At 30.6% G+C, this 25094-nt stretch overlaps 2 protein-coding genes across 2 annotated transcripts; both read right to left on the bottom strand.

Annotated features, from left to right (window-relative positions):
* Positions 1-1677: 1677 nt before the first annotated feature.
* On the bottom strand, positions 1678-4368 carry LOC116027256 (flavonoid 3'-monooxygenase-like). The gene is made up of 2 exons (XM_031268773.1): positions 3386-4368; positions 1678-2600 (listed from the first exon to the last, which is right to left on the bottom strand). Exons 1-2 carry the CDS (start codon positions 4337-4339, stop codon positions 1974-1976), a joined length of 1581 nt encoding a protein of 526 aa, XP_031124633.1. The 5' UTR covers positions 4340-4368; the 3' UTR covers positions 1678-1973.
* Positions 4369-10872: 6504 nt separating this feature from the next.
* On the bottom strand, positions 10873-13428 carry LOC116027840 (protein ODORANT1-like). The gene is made up of 3 exons (XM_031269600.1): positions 13342-13428; positions 12987-13311; positions 10873-11559 (listed from the first exon to the last, which is right to left on the bottom strand). Exons 2-3 carry the CDS (start codon positions 13247-13249, stop codon positions 11016-11018), a joined length of 807 nt encoding a protein of 268 aa, XP_031125460.1. The 5' UTR covers positions 13250-13311; positions 13342-13428; the 3' UTR covers positions 10873-11015.
* Positions 13429-25094: the final 11666 nt, after the last annotated feature.

The raw sequence follows: 25094 nt of genomic DNA, 5'->3' as shown, positions 1-25094 counted from the left end.
ATTGCTAGCAACATTAGTGCTCCTCCTACAATGAAATATTGGAATAGTGTTTAGCGTGTCCTCGTGTACCTTCGAGTTACAAAAGATTTTGATATTTATGTGAGAAACCAATATGTTGTTTAGATAGGCTATTCAATTATTGGCTATTTTGTTTGATCTCCATAATGCCAAGTCCTGAACTGGTTATGCTATGACTTTACCCCCCAATGTTTTATTTGATGATAGTAAAACTTGTGTTGCACAAATGATAAATAGGTATGTTTAAGAATATTTGACAGAACATATATATTGTCAAGATGCAACATACATGAGCTCTAAAATAGTCACGATGATGTTATGCAAAATGTTCACTCTAGTGACAATCTTGAAGATCGTACTATATTCTTTTCTACACTTATCTCGGGACAATGTTTTATGATATTAGAATGTGTAGACTTTGAAGATTGTTATCTTCAGGGGGAGTGTCATTCACTTGAACCAATCTAGAATATTGGCATTGAATAATCTTGAAGATTGGGTCTTGAAGACCAAGAGTTGTAGTTGTACTATTTTTCCCTTAGTTAAGTTTTTTCCAAGGGGTCTTTTCTTAATCTAAGATTTTTAATAAGCCAACTAGTCTAAAACAAGAATATACATACGTCATGTACTCTTTTCCTCAACTAAGTTTTTCCCACTGGATTTTTCTAATGAGGTTTTTAACAAGACATGAGTATGGTATAGTAATGCCAAATTAAGGGGGGAAAAGTTGCATTGAAGATTATACTATATGCTAAAGGTTTATGATTGGTTATCCTGAAGACTATGTCCGGAAGGCTGTGGTTGTATTTGTTTCGTTAGCTAAGTTTTTTTACACTGAATTTTCTTGGCCTAAAGTTTTTAATGAGGCATCCGGTGTAATACATCATTTTACATACTTTATGTACTCTTTTCCTCGACCAGATTTTTCCCACATGATTTTTCGAGCAGAGTTTTTAACGAGGCCTGAGTATGGTTAGAACAATGGCCAAGGGAGAGTATTATAAATATTCATGTAGTGGCCATTACTCTAGGAGATCTTTTTGCTATCCCACTTTCTCCATGATCCTATCTTTGTGTTATGTAATAATTAGTGGGGTGTAGTGACAGAGGATGTAGGTAGAAATGTAATGAGAATATAATGTATGAATGGTTGGTTAGCAGGAATATGAATGTGGATTGATCTTCTCTGTTCTCCCTTATCTCTAGATTGCTTGATGTTCTTTATTTTTCACAACACATTTATATTAAAAAGAGAAAATGATTGAAAATTTTTGAATTACATATAACATTATAACATGCAAAGCCATAAAAACAATTTTTGCAAAATCATAAAAAATTCATTTATTATCTTTATACTATATATGATAATTAAAACTAAAGATAATGGACGCATAATCATTTTTATTTAGCCATCATTCCCATCAATGTTACGATTCTATCAATTATGTGGTAATGAAGTTATATCGGGATAAACATAATATAATTTAGCAAAAATGCAGTGTATAACATTTTTAGTACAATGTATAGATAGACCAATTAATTAATAATAAAAGACTAATAACTTTAAAATAATTTTTTTTATTTTTGATTTTGGTAAAGTATAGATAGACAACGCAGTCAAGCATCTTATGCTCGGATATACCTCTTTAACTCTTCTTAGGATTAAAGGGCTGTAACATATAGAGAATGTATAGATATACTGTGCGACGCCATTTTTATTACACACATGATGACATACACTTTGCACACCGATATGCCATTTACAAAAGGAGATATACGATGCAATATTTATTACACACACATATAATGATGATGACATACGCTTTGCACACCGATATGTCATTTACAAAAGGAGATATATGATGCTATTTTTATTACACACACATATAATGATGATGAGTGATGACACTTTGCACACCGATATGCCATTTATAAAAGGACATATTTCTATGAAATTATTGATAAAGCTCGGAATTAAATAACCTCGGTGCTGGAATAGCAATCAGAGGAGTCTTTTTCTTGATGACAAGCCCAAATCCATCGGATAAGTCCATCTTTTCACCTTTAGGAAGATGCCAATCAAAGGAGTGCAATAGGGAACCCAAAATATAAACCAACATTTTCTCCGCCAAGGGAATGCCAGCGCAAATTCTCCTTCCTGATCCAAATGGCAGAAACCTATGATCATTGCCAGTATAGTCTAAGCCAAAGGTTTGGTTAAGGAACCTCTCAGGGCTAAATTGCAAAGGATTGTCCCAGAGTTTAGGGTCTCTATGTATTGCATACATGTTTAGAAAGACCTTTGTATCCTTAGGGATTGTGTATCCACCCACTTCTGTAGTTTGACTTGGACACTTGGGGACTAGAAGTGGTAATGCTGGGTATAAACGAAATGTCTCCTTTACAACAGCATCCAAATATTTGAGCTTTGGTAGATGGACCTCTTCAACAATACTTGTCATTCCAACAATTTCTTCTAATTCTTTTTGGACCTTTTTCATTATTTCTGGATTATCAAGTAATGCTGTCATAACCCATTCCACCATTGTTGCTGTAGTGTCAGTCCCGCCTATCACAATATCCTATATATATATATATATATATATATATAGTTAAAAAAAACAGGAGTTAAAAAGTAAATAAGCAAATGTAATAGCAATGACTTTTAAAATTGGATTGTTGAGAGGAACTGGAACAAAAAACAATAACAATATTGCAAAATGTAAAAACAAGATTTACGTGGTTCGATAATGTGTCTATGTCTACGTGAATGGAGTTATTCTTTTATTAATTGTGATGGTGATGATAAAACATCCCGGGTTAAAAGTATCATATTTATATGAATGACATGTGCTGGGAGCAAGAACTGTTGGGCGGAGGTCAATAAAGTGTCAAGTCCAGCAATTGGTGGGGGATTGTTGGGCGAAGCTAAGATTGATGAAGAACTAAATCCAGCACCTTGCCTCTTGAAAATGTGACCGATTTATAAGGATCAGAATAAAGTTGTGCATTGGATGTGAGTTATAGCTTTTGACCTAATGATAAGCGTTTAATGTTAACAAGTGGTATTAGAGGTAGGTTACGACAGATTTGAGTCCATAAAGAGCAAAATTATGAAGTTAATTAAGACGACTCTCAGGTGCTAGAAGGGAGAATTATCCAGGGGAGGCAGGTGAAGGACCAAGCCCCGGCCTGATCCTAATAGTGTTATGTGCAATAAATTTTATATTATTTGAAGTAATTTTGTATGATTTACTTATAGTGCAGCATGTTTAATTTAGTAGATTCAAACATACTAACAAATCATTTTAGAGATCGATGATAGTACTAATAATATTTGATCTAAAATGAAGTGAGGAAAACATACCAGCAACATGGCCTTGATTGCTTGGAAATCCAATGATTTCCCAGCGTTGTCATCACGATTCTTCAGCTCTAAGAGGATCTGCAGAAAATCCTTTTTTTCGTCATCCTTGGTTGTGCTACCAGATTTCTCACAAACTATTCTTACACCTTCCTTAATGATGGGATCAAAAATATTGTCGAGAATCTTCACCATATTCTCCATCCTTGCCTGCACTCGCTGCAAATCCAATCTAGCAAGCCAGGGGAAGAAATCAGAGATATTAGGCTCACCTACCATGGCAACAAACTTCCCCATTATTTCCCTAAACTCTGCCCCAATTTGATCAATCTTTGCTTCATCAGACCCCAACGTACTTCCCCAAATCATACTCGTTATAACATTTATTTCAGTAGAAGATGCCAACACCGCAATGTTGATAGGTTCACCTATCCTTGATCTCACACTTCTAATGGCTTTCCTAACCTCTTCTCTTCGGTGCTCGTGGCACGCTCGAAGATTGGCGCTGCTCAGCATCTCCCGTACAAATAGCTTGCGGATGTCCCGCCAGTAGGTCCCGTTTGGGGCGAAGGCAATATCGCGGCAGCCATACGTGCCGACTATCGCTGCTATGGGCGGGTCGCGGTTAGCGAAGACAGCGTCGTGATCGCGAACCACCTGTTTTGCAATGGAGGGTGAATTGACTACCACAACAAGGCGGCTCCCAAGTTGGAGCTTAAAGATGGGGCCGTAGTTGCGGGCGAGTTCTGTGAATTGGTGGTGTAAATTGGGGCGGAGAAAAGGCAAGTATCCCACCACGGGGAAGCCGCGCGGCCCCGGTGGCAATGGCGCGGCTTTCTTGCTTATAGACTTTGCATAAAGCCATAAGGCTGAAAGAAACAGTACTGAGAACGTGAAAAGAGCTAATAAGGCCTCCATCTCTGTGCTGAAAATAGTATTCACCACTGCAGAAGCCATTTTCGTCAGGTGTTGGAGTGTTTATCCTTGCAGCTGTCTTATATAGATGCTTGCTCTTCGAAAATTCTGCATTTTTCTTTGGAGTTATCATATCCAGATTGTCTACGAAAAGCCTTAAAAACGAGATACACATAAAGAGATGCATGCATGGATAGTTTGGCAACGATAATGGCAAGGTAGAGTAGAAAAAATGGGAAAGTTATACATGAACACGTGGGTGCGCGCTGTCTGGATTTTGTAGAGTCGGAGACGGCAATGGCACTGATGATAGGCTGAAGGGTTAGCATATGGATAAAGATATCTTTGTCATCTTTGCAGACAAAATGGTTTGACTGCGTAGTTATGTGTTTTTTTTTTTTTTTTAAATGCTCATGTGATTCCAGTTTTATTGAATTAATTTTAATTAAGTCCAACAAGTATTGTCACTGCAGAGGTTATCACTAGTCTCGCGATTACTCCACCTGTTTAGACCCTAATCTTCAAGTGGGCACAAAGATTCAATTGACACCTTCTGGGTCTTTTTCTCATTTACATTTTTAGTCGGATTCGAACTCCACATTCTATTTTCAGAACATCAAGTCAAGCAACAAACCACTATATTAAACCTGGGACGAATTAAGCTTTCTTTGTTTGGCCGTGCCAAAGACTTTTGGTTCGTAGATTTTTATTTCTTTTGTTTTTTTTTGTCCTCAAGAGTCCTCGTTTTTTGAATGCAGCCATTCTGGTCACGTATGCATGATTGAGTAGAGGTAGACAAACTAAAGACAACCTGGGAAATCCTCATATTACATGATCCCAACCTTTTACCTGCACGGCTGCACAGGCAACTTAATTAGTCGGCAGTCGGCACCAATGTTCGAAAAATCGTTACTGCCTAGGCGCTCTTTATTTTTAATTTTTTAATTATTTTTAAAATTTTTAAGACTTTAAAAGATAATACGAAAATATTATATTCCGTATTAAACTAAAAAACATCCAGAAATATGTGTAAATTGTATTAAGATTTAAAGAATCAAAATACAATTCTACAAAGTCACAACTTACAAGTATCAGCTTAGTTTCAAAACTTTCAAATCACTTTTTTTTTTGAAAGAGTAGTTGATGATTTCGAGTTTTAACTTTTTTTTTTTTTTTTTTTTTTACATTTGTTGGGTTTGTGATCAATTTGAACGATTTAAACGATTTAGGGTTAGTTCGTTCAAAATGACATTATTTTGAGTGAAATGATTCATTAAAATAAAAATTGAACAATATATAGTTAATCAGCCGATATGATTATGCTAGTTGACCGAATTGAAGCATGTGCTCCATCTCAACTAAAAGTCTAAGTTAATAGTTAGATTATAAATTTATGTTTATATATTATATGTTCAACACGCCCCCTCACGCGTGCGGACCAGCGCGATTACTTTTTAGTGGGTTCCAAGCAACACCTAGACCATAGTCTTTTTTTCATTAGGTGACACGGAGATTTAAACCCATGACCTTTGACATGGAGTAGCATTGATACCAAATTGAATCATGTGTTCCATTTCAACTAAAAGGCTAAGCTAATAATTGGATTACACATTTGTGCTTATATATTATACTAGTTTTATACGCGCATTGCGCGAATGAGTTAATGCCCAATGTTTATATTTAAATAAATATTTGAAAGTATATCAATGCAAGATTATATAGGTGAAGTTTATACATGGATAATTGAATGTCGAATTTTTTTTATTTAAATCTCTATCTCAAAGTATATGAATCCAAGATAATATAGAAAATTCATTATAATTATTACTAAAATAAATGTTTGCAACCTTGTAAAATCGATAGTCTAAATATTTGGTCTAAAAATGATAGTCTAAATAAATACTACTTATAATTTGAATTTTTCTAAGTGTTTTTAATTCTCTTTTGAGTAACATTGTCATTGTCTTCATCTTTACTATTTGTTCTCTTCCTTTTTGTTGGTAGTGTGTTATTTGCAATTCGATTATTGTTTGTAGCATAGATGACAACGTCATGCAATGAGATTATGATATAGGAGCTATGGACTTTCCTTTAGGTGTTCTGTTTGGGGTTTATTTGGTTTAACCATTATTGTTGAATGAGTTATTGTGGATAAAGAAATCCCTAGTTTCAGAAAAAAGATTAATTAAATTAATAAAACTTTGAAATTTTAAAATATTATGTATTCCAAAGATATTAAAATGCAGTTTATCGCTTCAATTTGCTGGGTAATGGGTTATTTGAGTACTTTCATTGTCAACAAATCCCCCAAGTAGTTAATATGATTGGTTTCAAACTATTCTTTTTTATTTTTCTCATGGTATTAAAGAAATACATATGTATAATTTTTTGGTTATTAACGGAAAACTTAACGGATAATCATAAAAGTAAGGTTAAATTAGGTAATCTCTATTAATAATATTAATCTGAATTATCATAAACATCTATTTGATTAAATAATTCATCTGAACCATTCATTTGATTAAATAATTTGACCGTCATTTTTTCTATCCATTTTAGGCCTAACTTTCTTTGGCTCTTATTAGTATAGTAGATATGCTCAACAGGCCGGGAACCTAGAACACTAATTAGGTGATATATCTAGGCAGCCAGCCGATGCATATGCATGATTTTTGCAACCATATATGGTTGGCACTAACACAAGCATTATGTGGTATGTTAAAAATATTTAGCTAGACTCCATATCTTTTTAATAAATTTTTCAAACTTTTACGTCCATCTAGATGAACTGAGAAGTAGGAAAAGACAAGACATGAGGAGATGCTTTCCCTACGACACTCAAATCAAGATCCTAACTCCACCATAAAAATTAACTTATGAATAAAGGTTTAGCCCAACGTAAATACCACTCTACAATCTCTTATGGAATCGATGTGGGATCGTATCAACTTCTTTCTTTTTCTCTCGATTTTCTGATGTGCTGTCAACTATCTGCTTCGTTTGTGTTTTTTACCCGTTTTGTAGCTTTTCCCGTTCTCTTATTCTTTCATGCCGCACCGCACAAATAACTTGGGCCACATGTATTAATCTACCAAGCTCAGCCCAATTGATGCAAGTGCAATCATTATTGCATGGACCATGGTCCACACAAAAGTACATTGTTTTTGTACTGAATGTACATTATTTTTTACTGTAGGTACATTATTTTAAGGTACATTATTTTTGTACTGAAGGTACTTTATTTGATATATACTATCAAATAATATACCTACAATACAAAAATAATATACCTTCAGTATAAAAATAATGTACTTTTTATTTTTGGTCCACACAGCTGTGTGGACCATGGTCCATGCAATAATTTGCCAAGTGCTCCATTTCATTGATGATAAAGGAAAGAAATTAATTAGCTAACTAAACATAAACTTAACGCATCACTACACATGGCATGTGTAATCAAATCAATCGAGCTATATAATAATGATATAATAAGCAGATCATAATGCAAGGCAATTAAGTTAATAACATCCAAATTGCATTAAGATTAATAGATCCCATATATACACAGTAAAGTTTTGCTCCCTTATTATCTCACCAAATAAAATCAATCAATTCAACAACGAAATTAATTCGTCATGGCACATAAAAATAAAAATATACTCAAGCAGTAAAATTAATATGAAATAAGTGCCTAACATGTTTAGTTCGTTAACATTTAATATTCAAGGATTTTTGAGTAAGAATGATAATTAAAACTGGACACCGAAAAATTATACATATGTATTTCTTTAATACCATGAAAAAAAATAAAAAAGAATAGTTTAAAACCAATCATATTAACTACTTGGGGGATTTGTTGACAATGAAAGTACTCAAATAACCCATTACCCAGCAAATTGAAGCGAGAAACTACTTTTTAATATCTTTAGAATACATAATATTTTAAATTTTCAAAATTTTATTAATTTATTTAATCTTTTTTCTTAAACTAGGGATTTCTTTATCAACAATAACTCATTCAACAATAATGGTTAAACCAAATGAACCCCAAGCAGAACACCTAAAGAAAAGTCCATAACTCCTATATCATAATCTCATTGCATGACATTGTCATCTATGCTACCAACAATAACCGAATTGCAAATAACACATTACCAACAAAAAGGAAGAAAACAAATAGTAAAACTTTTGAAAACAATTAGCCTATTCTCAAATCCAACCTTCCCGACACATTAAATATATAGAAAAGAAATCCATAATGACTAATGTAGTGATGTCAATTAATGTCAATTGTTAATTACAAAAGATCATATAATTAAGTATATCTTTCGAATCCATTATCAATTTATTTGCTTTTTTATACTAATAAAAATAAATAAATAAGCAGTGTACCCAGAGATTATGCCACTTGTAAAATTAGACAAAATATGTTTGATTAGCTCAGCTAACCCACTATATTTGGAGCACTTTTAGATGGCCTAACTAATCACACTCTATAGAGGTTGATTAATTTTTCTGCGACACTTTTGTATGAGACTTAAATCTTACCTAATCGCATTATATTGTCACTTTTTTAATTAGAAAATCCATTAATAGATAGTGACTATACGTCAGGCTGCAAATAAGTTTATACAAAATGGGGACAATCCAATCAAGTTAATTGGTCAGACTATTTGCTCGTAACCAAAAGGTTCATAGTTTGACTTCCAATGGGAGTAGTTTATTGGCTTTCTTGATTTGAGCTGATCAGCTATGAACAATCTAGGTTGGTTTACCTTATTGTAGTCATTTACCAACTAGAGTTACAATGTAAGATTTACTCAGTGTACACCCTCGGGTAGTTATTGCGGATTTTTCTCGTTACTTAAAAAAAATTTATAGAAAAAAAAATAGCGAGGTAAGGATTACAACAACAACAACAACAACAATAATAATAATAATAATAATAATAATAGTTTTATAAAAGTGATGATGCCTTACAATTCTTTAAATATTATTTTTGTAATTTATAAAAAAAATTTAAATATATATATATATATATATATATATATATATATATATATATATATATATATATATATATATATTGATTAATATTTATGTCTTAGAGTTAATGCCATATTGGGTCCTCCGAGTATAGTGATTTTGTTACATTTAGTCCTAAATTTTTAAATTGACCACTCGTGGTCTAAGTTAACCACACATGGTTCTTCAACTTTCAAAATTTAACCAGCCGCGTGCAATCCTCTAGAAGGACCATAAGTGGTTAAAATTTGATAGTTGAAGGACCATAGGTAGTTAAATTGGACCACAAATGGTAAAAATTAGAAATTCGAAGGACCACAAGCTAAGTTGTCAATTTGAAAGTTTAAGACTAAATGTGACAATGCCACCATACTCAGAGGACTCCAGATGGTATTAACTCTTATGTCTTATATTCAAAAACGATCATATATATAAGGGAGATATATGTGAAGTTTATAGTGAAATTATTATAATTATTTTAATTTGTTAGGTTTTGAAAATTTTTTGTGCAAATCATTCATAATCATAGACCATCTACAATAAAATTCTGCCTAGGAGTCAGCTGGCCGCCTAGTGTATGTATCACCATAACCGGTGGTCTAGCGGCCAATCGGCTAGGCGGTTGACTAGGCCGCCTAAGTGCAATCTAGGCCGCTTAGGCACTAACCGCCTAGGTCTTCTAGGTGCCGACTAGGCCTCCAAGGCACAGACTAGGCCGCTTAATCGACCGATTAGCTATTATTCTTTAAAAAAAAAAAAGAAATAGGTTAGGGTTTTTAAATGACCCTAAATTGTTCAAACTCTAGATGTTTTTAGGTTAATATTTAATATTTTAGTATTAACTATTAAAGTATTAAATAGTTTATAATTAGTAGTCTTTAAAAAGTTAGAAAATGTTTTTAAAAAAATAAATTTTAATAATAAATAAAAAAATACACGAGCGTCTAGGCGTCCATTAATCGCCGACTAGGCACCCTAGGCGCTAAGCGCCCCCAAGCACCCAAGTGAGTGCCTAGCGATTTTTTTAACCATGTTATTAGGTTTATAATATGATAAAAAAATGATATCTAAAACTTACCACTAACGACAATTCAATTGAATCTAATAACAATAATAAATAATAAATAAAGTTTATTTTACATATTAAATTTGATATAAAATGCATGTCCATCAAATGAATTCTTGTTTGGTTCTAATTAGTCAATTGACGAGAGATAAAGGAACAAATGTATTGATAATTTTCACTTATTTTTTCATGATAGTTAATAGCTTTTTTTAAAGCTATATTCTGACTTTTATAAATTGAGCACAAAGTATAAATTATTTAAGCACTAATAATTCAATCATCATCTATGGATGCCTCTGTCCTTGGCAAGCATAAATAATAACTTGTACAAACAAAAATTTTGAGTTGGTGTAGGGTATGTGACTCTAGTTTAATTGGTTGGTCTAAAACCTAAAAAGAAATAAGGTTTTCAATTGGTTCCTTTGTAAATATAATTGTAATTACAATAATGTACGTACGATACAATAAATTATAACTCCATAAATCTAATTCAGCCATTTATATATCATATAATAACTTTATACAACAATATTATTTGGAAGTATAAAGACCTAACTTCAATCCATTTTTAAAAGGATTGTTGCATGTTAGAAATTTATCGTTTTGATTAATTTATTGTACATTATTCTACGTATTTACAGTACTTAAAATATTCACATCAAGGTTGTTGGAGCATTCATATCCAAAATCATGGATGTCAAAATCTTGACCGTCCATTAGCCAAGCGAAATTTTCGTCTAATTTTGGGATGGTAAGATTGTCAAAAATCATATGATCATCGGAAAGATTCCACGTCAAATCCACCGGAGGTGCATTGTTTTCAAGTAGGGAGCTAAGTAGAGGATCATTGACACTCATGGTGTCAAGAACCAGCTGGGACTCATCATTAGTACTAGTAATTGAAGAGTTTTCACTTGTGGAGCATGAAGAGCTGAGGTCTTCTGAAGTTAATAAGTTGGGTGCTGTGGGAGGTGTACCCTCTGGTACAACTTGTACCTGCAGCTGACCATTTCCCTTATCACTTGTGGGATTTGTAGTATCCTTGATGAGAGGCTCATGTGTAACAGGGTCAATTCCCATCTTGATGAGCTTTTTCTTAATATGGGTGTTCCAATGATTCTTAATCTCATTATCAGTCCTTCCTGGCAACTTTGAAGCAATTTTGGACCACCTATATATTAAACAAGAAAAACATAGTATGATATATAATTGTTACTCATCAGACCATAAAATTGCACTTTATAATTATTAATAAAAAACACACACACACACACAAAATTTCATATGTTTGCTCTTTGTAGGTGGTTTACTACTTATAAATTATAATGTACTCCGTATCAAATACTAATATCTTTATAAAATAAGGAGTAATACAAATTAATATGTGGGTCAAGACACATGTAATTGGCATTCATATAATAATGTATATATGTAATCATTGTAATAGAACTTAATTATTATAAAATAATGATAGTCATATCACTCACATATAATGTTTCATTTTACGCAATACAAATCGAGAAGAAATATTTACAAAAGAGTAAAAATAGTGCAAAAAAAGTTCTTGATAACTTTACATGAATCTTATTAACAAATACCCTCCTAACAAGAATCAACCTTCAACTTTGTTGATTATTTTTTTATTTACACTTTTGGAATTTAAATTTAAAAAACTTACTATTTTACATGCCCTTTCACTTTTGCATTAGTTTGGCATGTGGTATCCACTTTATATGGAAAAAAAATTTTAGATGCATCTATTTTGTTACTTGTGGGTGATGTGACTGAAAGTTAATCATTACAATTTTTATTTTTTTTGGAGACATTCTATAGTGGTCACATATTTTAAAAATAAAAAGTAGCAAAATTTTTAAATTTCATAAATTATGTAAATATTTGAACATGCATCATTTGTCATTTTTAAAATCGATATTATTGAAATTGAATATTAATTATAATCCATAAGTAATCGATATTATTGAAATTGAATATTAATTATAATCCATAAGTAAAGTCATGAATTCAAGTACTCCATCCACTTTAAAACTTCACTTTTCGTACAAAAAGTCAAGAACCTATAACCAATGTTTGCTACACGGGTAATGATTAGGAATATGAATATTACTCATAAATATTAAATATCAAAATTTAAAACAAACCAATCAAATTTACACACAAGAAGAAATGGTTGATAACCAACCATTATAATTAACTTTAAATCTTTTATAAGTAACAAAATCTTTTACACAAAAATATTTATTAGTAATAGATTTTAAATTAAGAATAATTAAATTTTTATGTACCCAGGATTTCTATCGTGAACACAGTGACTAATCCCATCACTGAATTGTAGGCACCTCTTTGGGTGGGGCAGCTGGTCTGGAGATTTAAGACTGCTCTATATCCAATGCTAAGGATCGAACCCTTGACCTTTGGTTAAGGTTGGACACCTTTTTGAGTGAGACAGCTGTCTTAGAGATTTAAGACTACTCCATACTCAATACCAAGGATCAATACTTAACATTTGGTTAAGGATGGATGAGTTCTTTGTCACTCAACCACCCACCCCGCAGTTAAATTAAGAATAATTGTAGTTACCTGTTGCCAAGCCTAGCATGGAGATCAATAACCAATTGCTCCTCATCTTGTGATAAAAGGCCTCTCTTCAAGTCTGGCCTAAGGTAATTAGTCCAACGGAGGCGACAGCTTTTGCCGCAACGGCGGAGTCCGGCGAGCTTGGGCAGGGCACGCCAACAACATTGGCCATTGCTGAGGATAAAGGTGATGAGCTTCTTGTCTTCCTCAGCTGTCCATGGCCCTTTCTTCACCCCAAGTTTGTCACAACAAGGTTGTCTTCCCATGATATCTATCTATCTTAGCCTCTTCAATTCGTTCTAAGGTTAATATATATATATATATATATATATATATATATATATATATATATATATATAGCTATGAAGACTTTTGGTTCGTTTATGGTGGAATTGGTTGCTTCTCTAATTAAGGTTCCCTACCTAGGCCCTAGCACTAGCATCTCACCAACTTTGTGTACTTTATTTTGCATCAAATAATATGCTCACATTTAGAGAGACATTTCATGTGTATTTATAAGGTGGGGGAATGTGAGGCTCCGTGGCCCACCATTGAATTTTTAAAAGCTACTCACGACCTACTACAAATACGATTTTGTTCCCTCATTATACTTGGTATTTTATTATTACAATTATATTATAATATTCCTTTTATATTATTGTTTTATCTGTTTGATTCATTCAACAGACTTGATTTAACTTATTTATAATTTAATTTACTTTTGTAATTTTTTTCTAATATTAGTATATAACAATTATGTATTTATAAATTATATTAAAATTACTATTAAACATAAAATTAAATTAAATTAAATTTAAAATTTATAAGAAAAAATATGAAAGAAAATAAGTGAAGAAAAAAAAGTTAATTTGAGTAGTAATACTTCCTCCATCCCATTTTGTTTGTTGGTTAGGTTAACCAAGTTTGACTGAAATTATTTTTAATTTAATTTTTCATAATATTAAGTTTAGTATTAAATTTATATATTTAAAAATACATTAAAAATACTATTAAACAAAAAATAAAAACTAAAAATAATTAAAATTATTAAAGAAAATAAGCAAGGAAGAAAGAGTGTACTAATGAATAGTAAATAATAGAGGCAAAATGGGATAGGGGAGTAGCAAATAAGATTGGTAAAATAAGGTAAATAAACTATATTATTATTATTATTACTAGTATTTTCGCCCGTGCGTTGCACGGAATGGATTTGTTATAATATTTAAAGAATATTTGGATCAATATACAATTATATATATTATAACATCGAATATTATATAGCGCAATTGATGAAATTGATTGGATCGATTATGTTTTCTGATGTTTTCCTTTGAATTAGAACAAATAATTGTCCAATTACCCGGGTGTGGATAAATTTTTTTTATTATATATTGAGATAATAAAAATAAAGATGAAATTATAAAAAAATTCTAATATTGAACGTGTACATTTATTTGATTATAAGATTAGTACAAAAATATTACTCAATTAATTGAATAATATATGACTTGTTTGTCTAAAATTATCTTTAAAAGATCTATAAGTAATATGACTTATATAATTATATTATGACTTATATAATTATATTATTACTAAAATAAATATGAGAAAATGAGAAATAAATTAATTGTAATTATTATAAAAATAAATTCAACGACCAATGCTTAACTTAATTATCATAATAATTATTAGGCAATTATTATTAGTCAATTACACTAATATATGTGTAATTATACTTTTATACTTTAAGTATATTCATTTTTCCCATATTACATTTAGTTTTATCTTCCTCCTCCATATTTGAATGAATTAATTTTGATTATTATAAAAATCTAACAACCCATGTTCAATTAATTTTTTTAAAGTTTAAATAACTTAGAGTTTTCAAAAGGAAAGTATAATTAACTATTAAAGTTTTTAAATAATTTTCAGTCAATTAGTAATATCCTTTTATTTNATTATTTCATTTATTCAAGTATAGTAATCACCATTTTTTAACTAATAAGTGTGAATTAGTATTGTGCAATTAATGATAAAGATTAATAATAATTGGAATCAACAATCAATGATACAATGACCCATGTTTAGCTTCCAATGCACCATTTTTTATAAAATGAAGAATTGGAATGGTAAAACGAACAATTGGAATGAATAATTGAGGATTTATTCAAGTATAGTAACCACCATTTTTACCAAATTACATAAGCATCCGTAAATGGGGAAGATCAAAATTGCAAATTCTACAATATATAGATGAGCATCCGTAGATTGCTAGTTATTTTGCACAGTACAACTAAAAAGATGGATAATTAAATAAGGTATTATCATTCAAAATCTTGTAATACAAAGTTATAATACAATGTTTTTCCATTAGAAATTACCAATCAAAGTAATGTGATTATAATATATAATTATAGAAAACATTTGATTGTTCACTACAATCACTCTGAAAATTGTAATTTTACATACGTGATACGCCCATGGCAAAATTGGCCTAGCTACTTGAAACCTTATCAGCAAAAATTAAAGCATATTGAGCTGTTAAAATCAAACTAAATCACAGTACTACAAAATACTCTATGGAATGCAGACTACACCATAAGGATCTCCAACATGCAGAATGAATCAACTAAAAATTAAATCATACCGCATACCATAACAATTCTACGCTTGTTAAAGTTCGATCTTCGACTTCATAGAATTACAGATTATAGATCTCTAACTAATAGTGAGAGCACAGATATTGGTACGTTGTGAGAGAAGAGTCATTTCTCATCATTATATAGTGGAGGATAAACATAATATGGAAGATTTTTCAAAAGGAAAGTATAATTAATTTTAATTTTATGTAAATATAGATGATTGACATGTAAAAATTTTACTACAATATTATATAATTTTTTCATTCTAATATAGTTAATTACATGTCAATTATATAAATATATATAGATATATAGATATAGATATAGATTATCATATCACTAATCACCAATCACCAATTAATTAATTAATATCAATATCAATCTATATAAATATAAATATTAATATATAACAATATTACCATATCACTAATCACCAATCACCAATTAATTATTCTTTTTTAAAATAATCACCAATTAATTAATTAATATTAGTATATATTAATATATTATATATTAATATATTAATATTAGAATAATACCATGTACCATATTATCAATTATCAATTATATATCACTAATCACCATCACCCATTAATATTAACAATATTACCATATTATCATTATCATATATTACCATAATAATATTATAGGATGGATAATTAATAAAATAATAAATAAATAAAATAAATGATTTTACCAAAATACCCCTAAGTTTTGGGGGGAAATTTTGGGAGGAGGAAATTGTTTTTATATATAGTATAGATTGTTATAAAAAAAAATAATGAATATCACAGGGCAATTCAAAAGACAAATCAAAAGTTGAATACGTAATCATTATCATAACGATGAATATTACAATGCAATTCAAGACACGAATCACTAATCAAATCAAAAGTTTAAAAGACTTCCTTCTCACTATTAAGTCAAGAGAAGATTAATTGGTTAACATTTTTTCCTATTCCTCTTTGATCATTCCATTAAGTTAAAAGGTAATTGGCTAAAGTTTATTTAGGATCTATTTGAGAGATAATAGGAGAGTTTCACTTTGAGCTCATCTATTGCTAGTATAGGCATGTCCACCCACAAATTAATTAATTAAGTTACATCATGAAGCTTTGGCTAAATTTTATATATATATATATATATATATNATATATGACAAATTTTATCATACTTATAAGGTATCATATATTATTTTTAGTGAAATTGTATTCTTATCTCTTATTATATTCTTTGGACAAATTAAAATGAAAAATAAAAAGTATAAGTTGAGGGAATCATATAAAAGTTCACACACAACTACCAACTAATAATACTGAGTGAGTTTTCATTTTGATTAAATGGATCAATCCTAATAGTATATTCACACGTGACCCAATAATAACAGGGTTCTCCTATAAAGAGTGAGAACCGATCACATTTGCCAATCAGGTTCATCAATGGTTGAAAGTTTTAGTAAAAATTAAGAGGTCAATTTTATAAAAAGAAATGCACCTTCTATTCTATATTTTTCAATAACTTTTAATCGTTGATCTACCAAAGTTGAAGGATTAGATTAGTCCTCACTTTTTACTTGAGAGTCTATTCTTACTTGAACCCTATATATGACAAATTTTATCATACTTATAAGGTATCATATATTATTTTTAGTGAAATTGTATTCTTATCTCTTATTATATTCTTTGGACAAATTAAAATGAAAAATAAAAAGTATAAGTTGAGGGAATCATATAAAAGTTCACACACAACTACCAACTAATAATACTGAGTGAGTTTTCATTTTGATTAAATGGATCAATCCTAATAGTATATTCACACGTGACCCAATAATAACAGGGTTCTCCTATAAAGAGTGAGAACCGATCACATTTGCCAATCAGGTTCATCAATGGTTGAAAGTTTTAGTAAAAATTAAGAGGTCAATTTTATAAAAAGAAATGCACCTTCTATTCTATATTTTTCAATAACTTTTAATCGTTGATCTACCAAAGTTGAAGGATTAGATTAGTCCTCACTTTTTACTTGAGAGTCTATTCTTACTTGAACCCTATATATGACAAATTTTATCATACTTATAAGGTATCATATATTATTTTTAGTGAAATTGTATTCTTATCTCTTATTATATTCTTTGGACAAATTAAAATGAAAAATAAAAAGTATAAGTTGAGGGAATCATATAAAAGTTCACACACAACTACCAACTAATAATACTGAGTGAGTTTTCATTTTGATTAAATGGATCAATCTTTGATTAAAATAGAGAATCCTACGTTGGTAATGACCAAAACAAGTATAGCTTTACTTTTGGAGTTTTGGTGACAATTTTTTCTCTCAACTTTAAAAAATTATATACAGCAATTTATCCCCATTCAAATTAAGAATATTTATTACTCCTTTTATTGTTTATTTATGTCCAGTTGGTTAGTTTACTTGGTGTAATCTATTGCCAATTAAAAACGTAAGACGAGATTTATCTAAAATACACACTATCGTCACAAAAAATGTTTGGAATTTGGGGATTGAGAACATCATATGCTCTGCCCAATCATAAGATCACACCTCCAACTCCACCATGACTGTGTTTTGAGATCAATGATTGGTGACAACAAGACAAATGTACTAATAAGTAGCTTTAAGGCCATAAAAAAAAAAGTTTTTTTTTCCCCATTTTTTCACCATTTTCATACACTACTGTCCACTCATCGCAGTGATTGCAGCGTTACGCTACCGTGCCATCACCAATTCGTCATCACAACATTTTTGTGTTGGAACTAAGGGACCACATTTTTCATATTCCCATTTCCACCTATGTGAGAGTCGCTCTTCATAATATAAAATTGATATATTATCTTTCAAGACGGAAAACACACATCACACGTTATAATTTCATTTACAAAAGAAAATAATTAATAAAAACGATGAATATATGTTTTCAAAAAAAAATAAATAAATAAAAACGATTACTCCATTCTCTTTTATGGATGAACCCGAATTTGCTAGGTAACAAAAGAGAAAAAATAATAAAAATGAAAAGTACATGTAAGGTGTGTTTGGTTTGCACATGGAATCAGAATCGGAATGAGAACCAAATACTTGGTAATGATAATGAATTTTGGTGAAATTATTTTGCATGTTTGGTAATAGGGTGGAATAGAAATGATTACCAATATTAATGTTTGGTTATATATGACCCTATAATGGGAATAAAAATTTTTAAAATATAAAAATAAAAATTAAGGCAATTGATCATAATATAATGAGATCTAAAACACCAATATGAACAAAAAAAAAATCAAAAACAAAAATTTAAAAGCATTCATTCAAACTTAAAAATCATATTACCAATAAGATGGAATAATACTTGTTTTTAATTAGGGAATGAGATTTTTAATTGATGGGGTAATCAAATCCTATAGTTGTGTTTTAAAAAGTTGTCAACCAAACAATATGATTTTGATTCCCATTCTTAGTGTATAAACCCATAAACCAAACACACTCGTATTATTACTTTTGATAACATCTAAAGAACTACGTAGTATTTGATTATCCAGAATTGTACTTCACTCGACCCAATTTTAAAAGTAGTTAGCAAAGACTGATAAAAAAAAAATGTTAAGAGTACATAATTGAAATTACACTTGAGGATTAAAAATGTAATTAGTGAATTTTTGTTATGTAATATATTAAAGCATATATTATATTGTATACACACACATATAATGGGAGTGGGGGTGGGGTTGGCGGTGGAGGGCAACTACTCCCATGTCTCATTGCCTCCCTCTGGATCCACCCGTGTGAACTAGCACTTGGTGAGAACTTCAAAATAAACATTTGTCACAAAGTATTGCTATTATTTGAATAAATAATGAATTATAAATGGAAATTTATAGGAACTTTTACGCAGTCGTACCTATTACTACAATGTTATTTTTGTCAAAGAGGAAAAAAATAGGTTTGTATTTTTGTCACATATTACTTTTTTTTCCTTCATTCTTGGAGGAGGTACCTAAAAATGTTGAATAATTATTATTATACTTTAGGAGTGTTTGGTAATTAGCTGACTTAGATGATAACTAATTGTCTTAATTATTTTGACTTGCTGATAGGATTAATTGGGTATAAAAAGTATTTGGGTAAATTACCTGTAACGGTATAAATATATTGTATTATTTATTGATAGTTGTTGTTATTATTAATAATTATTTTTAACTACTCTGTATTATTTTTTTGCTTATTATTAATAATGTTATAATTAATATAAAAAAATACTCCGTATGTAATAATAATTCAATTTTTTAAAATATAAATTCAAATAAGAATAGATAAACATAAGTTATTAATAATAATTAAATATAAGGGTTAACACAATTAGATATAAAGAAAAGTGTTTTGGGCAAAAATCAATTGGGATGGCGGCCGGGCTCTAAGCGGGTTCTTGGTAGCTTCTTGTTTTTCAAAATACTTGAAACTTATGTCAAATTTGATGAGCCAAATTGGGGTCTCCAAGAATGACAATAAGAATGACAAGTTTATTGTCAATCACAATTATCATGTAGCCTAACATGAGTGAAGGGATATCCAAATGTAACCCGCACCAGCTTAGCTCACTGATTCAGTAGGTAGTATTTGGGAGAAAAGACTAAAGTTCAAATCGCCATTATTTGGCCCTGTCATCCTCCGAAATGTTTTGTCGGGTTGGGGGTCCAACCTTTTGGGAGGAGGGAAATCCAAATGTCCCTTCAACCCAGTACTCAAAGTTATATTGTTATTTCAACCCATCACTACTCTAAAACTCATTGATCTTTTTTGGTAAAATCCACGAAGTGTTTCAGATTTTTCTTCGTCCTAAAACTCAACTCATTGATCTTAGCTTGAATTGGCCACAAAAGCATATATATATATACACACACTGTATTGCTACAACTAGATTTAGATGAGCTGCAGCGGTAAGGAAGTTGGTGAATTGCAAGTTTGCAACGGTAGAATTCATTTCTTAAGATTGAAAGGGGAAAAGATAATTAAAATGCAAATTTATTATTATTTCAATGTTGTGGAGGAGGAAGAATGCTTGGAATGGACAATTTTGCTTAATACCATAAATTAGGTAGAATGGCTACAAGTGTAAACATCACCATATTTGTGAAGGAAAAATTTTTTGTAATGATTTGGATGGACGATTTTATCCCTAAAAACTAAAACTTCTACTTCCTGTCAAGCAAAAAAATTTAGTTGAAAAGTGGAAGAGCCTTAGCTTTTATTAGTTTTTTCTTTTCTTTTCTTTTTTCAACCAAAAAAAAATGATGGAAACATATTTTGTGTTTAGTTACATTTATTTTTCATATTACTTTTCAAGTAAGAAAATATGAAGTTATTTGAAATTCAATTGTTTTCTTTTCTTCTTTTTTTTTTTTCATTTTAAACTACAAATTATAGAGATAAATAATAATAATAATAATAATAATAATAATAATAATAATAATAATAATAATATATCAAGTGTTGATGACATGTGTGCATAGCATCAAGTCAATGATATCTAAATTTTATTTTAAATATTTAAAATTTTAAGTGATATTTTTGAGTTTTAATTAGAATGATTTAATTTGAGCATCTAGGGATGACATATATAGAGTAATACTGAGTACTATACCCGATCCTCCTGAATCTAATAATAAGATGGATTCAGGCCGTTAATTGATAATCATATTTGAATAGGCAAAATAATACTTGTCACGAGTTTAGATAATAGTATTAGTGAAGTCCTCCAATACTCAACACCCGTTGTATGTCTGTGTGCGTGTATACTATTTGCATTTAACATTTTTGTTAATATATTGGACAAGTTTTTGGTACACATACTTGGATACTGTCAAATGGGCAAGTTTGAGATGGGTCCGAGTAGCTTTAAATGCAATCAGGTTTAAAGTTCGGGGTTCGGGTTCATAAATGACTAAATAGACAAATGATACCCTAACCATTGGCATCCCTAGTAATATCTCATCATAATTATATTGCATGTAAGTAAATTATATTAACATGATAAGTAGATGGAAATGGAGTGTGTATAATGGTAGGTAAAGTAAGAAAAGATAATATTAGATGTAGTCGTGGTAGAGAGTATATAAATAGGTAATGGTGATTATGAGAAGATAAATATATATGGGTGAAAAATGAGGTAAGTAGCTAGGTGGTGGTAAGAATCTATAGATAGGGGAATGTGTGGGTCGATGATAGCAATAAATAGATAAGTGAAATGAAAATTTGTAATTAATAATGATAGTGATTATATAATAAATGATTTATGTACTTTTTGTATTCGGAAAATAAGAAAAAAAAATTTTCAAACTCTTTTGTTAAGTTCCGGGGGAATTTTTTTAAAAAACCAAATGAAAAACATCACAATGTAGTATTTATTCATAACTACTTTCTCAACCTACTAAAGCACAAAGAATCAATACTGCTCCACTAAAACTCAAATTCATAATCTCCCATTCAGAAAAATTATTCCGTGTCACTAAACAAAAAGTCATTTATAATTATCAAATTAACACACTATTCATGTTTGCCACTTGAGCAAAAAAAAAAAAAAGTTGAAGTTGAAGTGAACGCATGCAAGCAACCTGTCATGCTCGATTGCTACGTCATAGGGAGACATATATGCAATGTACGTATCGCAACTTTTGATTCTTGATTATGATTATTATAACGTAGTACGCATGACAGATGGCTATAGAATTATGGTAACAAATGGAACGTTTACATACTGAAAATAACAAATTGGATATTCATAATTTTGGGAAACGACAACATCGATACATTCTTATCCAAATGATGAAAATTAAAGGTGTCATGCGAAGAGATTGACACCACTGAATATTACCTTAATACTTCAACATAATTAATCAAGAATATACTTTGCTTGAATTGCCCACATATGACTTCATGTAGTCTAATTAAGGAAAACGTAAGTGAATTAATGATATATATGTATGCCACCTGTCTTATTCTCTTTGTTAAACGTAACAAGTAATGGGCAATGGCAAACCATACACATTTTTGCTATATTTGACATACCTAACTTATAAGCTACCTTAAAGGCATCCTAGTTTAATTCATTCTTATGTTGATTTTATTATACATTCTTGTACCTAATTAATCAACTCTATTTTGGGCTGTGTAGTTCATTTTATTCGCAAGAGTGAGAATCAGGCTATCCATGCATTGGCTTAGGCCGTGGGAGTTGGCTCTACTTGTTTGGAGTGGTGTGATATTCCACCTCCGTTCTTGAACCATTTATTGATTTAATACAGCTTCATTTTTGGTTTTCATAAAAAAAAAAAAAAAAAAAGAAGCTAACTTTAAGGTGAAAGTTTAAAAGACAGTGGTTACTAGCTTATTTCGAATGTTATTTAAGATAATGTTTCAAAATAACCTAATACTTTAACATCTTCATGTTTTACAAAACAGAACTTATAATTTTTTTTTTTTTTGAAAATAGAACTTATAATTTATTTGTAGCTTAAAATACGCTATGAACTCTAAAATAGTAAAATAAGTTCCACCAAACACAACATTTTTCTCTATCATATATTGACATATTGTATGTTTGCTAACAAGTAACATGTCGCCAATTTTGTCCCCTTTTTTTTCTGTCCCTCTCGGCAATTTATATTGTGGACCAGGGTGCACAATGCATTGTGCACCCCGTAAGGAGATGAGTTCTGTGTATTCTAGACAATCATTTTGTGTATTCTAAGCAATCATTCTGTGTATTCTAGGCAACCGTTCTGTGTATTTATGTTAGTAACACATGTTGTGATGTGTTTGTGCATTTGAATGTTTAGGAGGATGAGTTTTGTGTATTTTGTGTCAATATTCTGTGTATTATAGGCAACCGTTCTGTGTATTCATGTTAGTAAAACATGTTGTGATGTGTTTGTGCATTCGAATGTTAGGAGGATGAGTTCTGTGTATTTTGTGTTAATATTCTGTGTATCCTAACATTCGAATGCACAAACACATCACAACATGTGTTACTAACATGAATACACAGAACAGTTGCCTATAATATACAGAATGATTGCCTAGAATACCCAACGGTTTTCCATAATACACAAAACTCATCTCCTGCATTGTGCACCCTGGTCCATGGTATAACGATCCTTCTCTCTCCTTATTGTTTGCTAAACTTGTTCCACCTTTCTTAAAAAGACAAAAGAAAAAAAAAAATGAATGTCCTTACTCTTAGTCAAAGGAAGGAGGTTGGGTAAACATGTGAAAATGTGAAATGCATGGCAGGCTGATGACTTTCAATGCACTTTGTACGTAAACCTACCAATGAATGAGTATATGTTTTGTTAATGTTCCTACGTTTGTTTATTATATGATTCATATTGAATTGTATTGCAAATGCATGATTCTTTGTGACTAGTGGTAACACATCCCCATAAGAAAAGCACTAATTGATGGAGACTATATATTTTTTACGTTGTATAATATATTTTTCTGGTTAGCAATTCATTATTATTATATTGAGATGGGATTGCAACCAGTTACGTTGCTGAACTCTGGGATCTGAGAGAAGGGCTCATTCTTTCTAGAGATCAAGGAATGGATAAGATTGTGGTATAGACGGACTCTGAGCTGAGGCGATGGTCCACCCCATCACGAGGGATAATGAATGCCCTGAAGTTAACTCCTTGATTTTGGACTGCAAAGCCATCATGAGACATATGCGGAAAGTCAACATCACACATGTCCTGCGAGAAGGTAACCAATGTGCTAATTTGCTAGCCAACTTGGGTAGAACTCTAAATGGGGGACGTTAGTCCTCAATCACCCACCTGAAGAAATGATGACCTCACTTGGAGAGAGACGCGAGAGGCGTATCCACTAGAAGAATCGATCCACTAATCTGGGGCCTTGTGCCTCTCTGGCAAATCCGAAAAAATATTTACACAATCACCAAGTAATTCAAAATTAGTGTGAGATCACCTCATTTGAATCATATCTCAATATGTAATAATTTTAATAAAAATATAATACTTGTTATTCCATAGAAAAGTATTAGTACAATATTTTTTGCGCTTCTAAGAGTTGATTTTGTATCTTTGCTCACAATTTACAACCCAAGAATCAACTGAGATGTCAATCTCAATTTTTTTGTTCTACACTTGTTAAATCAATTATCCTAAAATAATAAAAATCTATTTTTCTAATTTAATTTAAATATATCATTAACCTTTTACTTTTAATTTTTTATTTTTTCCTTTATGGTTTTTGAAATTTTTAAAAATGATTAGACAAAGTGAATCATATCCAATTTGATTTAAACTTGAAAACACAAAAATAATGAAAAAAAAAAAAGATATAAAAATAAAATTAGATTTTATATGTATCCCTATACTTAATATTGTCATAAACAAATATCTTTTGGGACAACTCCAGTCAAGTTGGTCATACTATT

This window comes from Ipomoea triloba, chromosome 8 (assembly GCF_003576645.1).
Source record: "Ipomoea triloba cultivar NCNSP0323 chromosome 8, ASM357664v1".
In the NCBI taxonomy this organism is placed as follows: Eukaryota; Viridiplantae; Streptophyta; class Magnoliopsida; order Solanales; family Convolvulaceae; genus Ipomoea; species Ipomoea triloba.
Note: the sequence above shows the minus strand (reverse complement) of the source record. Positions and strands in the feature narration are given on the sequence as shown.